At 41.6% G+C, this 4369-nt stretch overlaps 1 protein-coding gene across 2 annotated transcripts in view; it reads right to left on the reverse strand.

Annotated features, from left to right (window-relative positions):
* LOC107083525 (alsin-like) overlaps positions 1–3430 on the reverse strand; it is a 39579-nt gene extending 36149 nt beyond the window's left edge. For both annotated transcript variants that reach the window (XM_015372836.1, XM_015372835.1), the window contains exons 1-3: positions 3248–3430; positions 2127–2287; positions 1584–1808 (exon numbers count right to left, since the gene is read on the reverse strand). In XM_015372836.1, coding sequence (XP_015228322.1) covers positions 1584–1808; positions 2127–2287; positions 3248–3267 — 406 coding nt within the window. In that variant the 5' untranslated portion in view covers positions 3268–3430. The remainder of the gene's footprint in view (positions 1–1583; positions 1809–2126; positions 2288–3247) is intronic.
* Positions 3431–4369: the final 939 nt, after the last annotated feature.

Here is a 4369-nt window from a genome sequence, read left to right on the forward strand (position 1 = left end):
TCTCTATATCTAGATATAGAGATATAGATATGGTGTCAGTAAACCTAGGAGTTCGTGCAGCCTACTGGCAGGAGAGCCGGACTGTCACTATAGTGGGCCGGTGTCAGCAGAGACCACTTATTGGCAGATAAACTACTTTGTTCCATCAAGTAAATGTGACTTTATAAAACTTTTAATACTGTTTATTAAACAATAACAGCACAACCTTAAAACGACAATCTACTTAAGCCGGGCATACACTGTGCGATTTTTTTCAATCACTGCACGCAGCTACTGCTCACACTGTACGACTAAATCCCAGGGTTTAGTCGTACAGTGTGAGTTCACAGCTCACAATTTATGTTCGGCTCGATGCTCTGATGCAATCTACCTGCTCACACTGTACGACTAAAAACCACGTCGGACTCAGCTCCGCAGTGAGGTGGAGCTGCCCTGACTTGTCTATCCAGAAGCCAAACGAATAGGAGAGGAATATGAAGCTCACTAGAGTGAAGCGCGCTGCCTTGGCAATTTGTGCAATTTTGCGCTGAAAGCCCTAAAAAAAAAAGGCGACGATATATTTGGAAAAAAAGACATGGCTGAGCAAACGTGTTTACTACGGTCTGTTAATGTTACAGAAAAAACTCCATTTCACTCATTGCATTCCTGCCATGCTGCTGTGTTTACATCTGAGAGCAAGAATAAAAAGAAAAATCCTTGTTTGCGCATGCGCCCTGAGCGATTTGCCCACGACGATTGGGAGCAAATACGTTTGATTTTCTCCCAACCTCACGATTCCTGATCGGGAGGCAGTCGTGAGAGGCTGATCAGCCCTCGTAACCCCTTGTACACTAGAGTCACGGTCAGGCTGAAAGTCGGCCCAATCTAAAGATTCTCGCACGACTGGAACATTCCCCCGAAAATTGCACAGTGTACGCCCAGCTTCTGCAGTGAAAAACGTCTTCTGCAGCAGCCTAAACGGTGTCAGTAAACAAGGAGCCGATGTGGCAGACTGTCAGAATAGTGGCTGCTGCCAGTAATACGCCATGCCAGCCAGTACTAACGCCATGTCAGCCCGACGAGCCACCGGAACTGTCACAACGCTGCCACGAGTTGAGCTTTCTGTCTCTCTGAAAGATTAGCATTAGCAAACAGGGCAGCTGGTTATATAGTGCAGAATGATTGTGGGCGAGCGCTTTTACACCAATTACAAGTTGGGAGGAGTTAAACTTGTTGCTTCCACCTTAAATGATCACTGACCATCTTGGACTAAAAATGCACTGGCCCATCCACAGTCTACATGGGCCTTTAAAGGGGTTAAATACTTTTTAGCTGGATTAATTAGAGGATAAGTCTGTTATGTCAAGCATTCAGCATGCTGAGGTGAGTGAATCTTTATCAGTGCTTCAAAACAGCATATTAACAGAAAAAATAATATTACAATGGGGTCGCTGTGTCATTACTGATAATTATTTGTTGATAGATGTATATCTTGTGATGCCATAGGAAATTATAAATGTAACAGTAACTAAATGTTAAGATGTTCTAATTAAAATTAACAATCTGAGAGAGGAATTAAGGAGGCACATTGAAAAAATGCAAACCTGTGATATTTGCGACAGAGCCGTCCTCCGTCTGCCCACACTGTCCCGCAGCGTTCTCCCCCCACATGTAAACGCTGCCTTGCTCGCTTATGGCTCCGCAGTGGAAGCCACCAGCTGCCACATGGACCACCACCCTCTCCAGCAGCGAGGCCTCCAGCAGCGGAGCAGACACGGGGACGCTCAGACCCCTCCATGAAAGTTCCCCGAATGAAAAAACCTCACCCCCTGGAAAACAACATAAGTTGGGTGGCATCATTTCCCAGCAGAAAAATCAGAAAACATGGATCAAAAAGCGAAATTTGTATCATCTACTTTATTTGAGGGAGGAATAAGGGCTAAGACTCTTTTTAATCCTGCACACAGCCTAATTTCTGTTGATTATTAACCCTCGATATAACTGAAACTAGAAAAAAAAAAAAGGCTTCAAACTTAATGAAACACTAAACAAACAAGCCTCCTGCAAATTCAAACAATGAGCTCCAGCCAGCACTAAAATGAGTCACTCAGCAGAAAATATCAGTCAACTGTAGGTTAGAAACACACCCTGTAGCAAAAGCATGCCATGATGTTCACCCAGGGAGACCTGCACTACAGGTCTGGACAAGAATGCCGTCTCTGGGAAGAGCTGATCGGTTCCTTCCCCCGAAGGCCAGACATGGAGGAGTCCTCTCCCTGGAGCCCGGAGAACTCGTTCATCTGCAGAGCTGCAGGCGCAGAAATGACAAATCACTCATCCTAACCGTCTGGATACGATACGAACGAAAACGGAAGCAAATATCAGGATCAGAAACACATATTTACATTTTATAAAGGGTAAAAAGAAAATCTGAACGGTTGCCCAGAAAAAAAGAAAGGTTGTAATCTTATCTCATCTCATTCATTCATTTATCGAGATAGAAAAGCTGATTCAGCATCTGCACGGTCAGACATGCTCTCACACCTCAAGGCAGGAAAACTCAAGCTGTCTGTATGAATCATAGCTAACAGTAAACAATCATGCGAAAGGGAATTTTGTAAACCATTTGACTAAACTGCATGGTTAGAAATTACAGAGCCAGCTTCCTCATGGCTGGTTAAAAGAAAACCTGACTTTTGTTGTTCTTTTAAACTTAGGAGCCAATTTTCCCAAACTTAATGAAGGATTTCTACCCAAAAACAAGCTCTTTATTCAACAAGCTCTGAAATTAAAAAGGATTTTTAAATGAAATTGTCAGAGATTTTCCAAACTTTTTTTTACAAAATACATTTATCTTTAGGATTATTTTTCCAAAACCAAACGCTAAAAATATTCTAGTTGATCAGGGAGGAGTTCATTAAACAGATCTAATTTAATTGGATCTACTCATAATCTGTCAAACCTTTAAGCCAGAGTCCTCAGATTTTTTTTTTAGATATAACAAACACAAAAATGTTCAGGGTTAATTTAGCTCATTTATAAATGTGTAACAAATGTTGGCCACAAACACACCATTTTGGATCTGTTTTTCCTGTTAATATTTAATCATTTTGAAATCATATAGAGATAAACTTAGAATTAGACACTCTTATTTTCGTTTTCTACAGCTTTCAGGCAGTAAAAGTGCAGCAGCTTAGTAGTGAAATGAACATTTCCATTTCAAAGAGCCATATTCAGAAGTTAATTATTAAGAAACACATGTGCTCACCTTTCTTCTTGGTTCTCCATCACATTATTCTCTCAGTGCTCCAGCACAGTAAATAGGCCTTTAGGAACATGTTATCCAAAAGGCATTTGTTGTTATCTGAATCCGGTCGATATACAGAAAGGACATTTTTCTATCCACTTTTCCTTCCTCTTCGGTTCATCTGGCTCCAAGTTCTTTTCTGTTGAACACCTGTTCATCAGAGAAGAAAGATGAAGACGGGGGACTTTAAAAAATACTCATATCCTAATGAACTCTTTCCTGCACAACCTTCTTCATATTCTCTTAATATCTGATATGCAAAACTGATACAAAGTAAAAGGAAAATGGTCAATTTTTAAATGTAATATTGAAAAAAATGTGATAAAGGTAATGATACTATACCCTAGTTTTACCAGGAATATGCTGTCATTACACTAAAAAAACAAAAAAAACAAAAAAAAAAACAAGTGGTATGGTTATTTCTAAGATTTTTAAGACACTAAGTCTGGGTGTCCCTTAGCGTGTAATTTAGCAGTGACAGACTGCTGTACCTAAATGCACCAGGGAGCGTTATCACAGATCCTTCCTCCCAGCAGCTATAAGACCCCAAACTCATCCCTGTTTCCAAACAATCTCAGTAAACACCACCTCACTGGTCAAAAGAGCACAGAAGTGCATGTACTTCTTGTGGAGGATGAGGAGAGCCAACCTGCCCCCGCCATCCTCACCACCTTCTACAGAAGCACCATAGAGAGCGTTCTGACCAGCCGTCTCACTGTGTGGTGTGGAGGCTGCAGCGCCTCAGACTGGAAGGAGGTGAAGAGAGCGATGAGAACAGCAGAGAAGATCATTGGGGCTCTTCTTCCCTCCATAAAAGACATTTCATCCCAGCGCTGTGTGTCCCGCGCCCGTAACATCATCAATGACCCCTCACCCCCCCACCATGGACTGTTCTCCCTGCTGCCCTCTGGGAAGAGACTTTGTAGCATCCGCTGCAGGTCCAGCAGATTCCAGAGCAGTTTCTTCCCCACATCCATTAGACTGCTGAATGTTGCGTAAAATTGGTTATTTTATTTTATTATAATAAAAAAACTTACATTTTAGAACTGTAAATATACAGTCATTTTTATATTACTGTTTTTG

Source organism: Cyprinodon variegatus, unplaced genomic scaffold (assembly GCF_000732505.1).
Source record: "Cyprinodon variegatus isolate N-32 unplaced genomic scaffold, C_variegatus-1.0 Scaffold77, whole genome shotgun sequence".
Taxonomy (NCBI): Eukaryota; Metazoa; Chordata; class Actinopteri; order Cyprinodontiformes; family Cyprinodontidae; genus Cyprinodon; species Cyprinodon variegatus.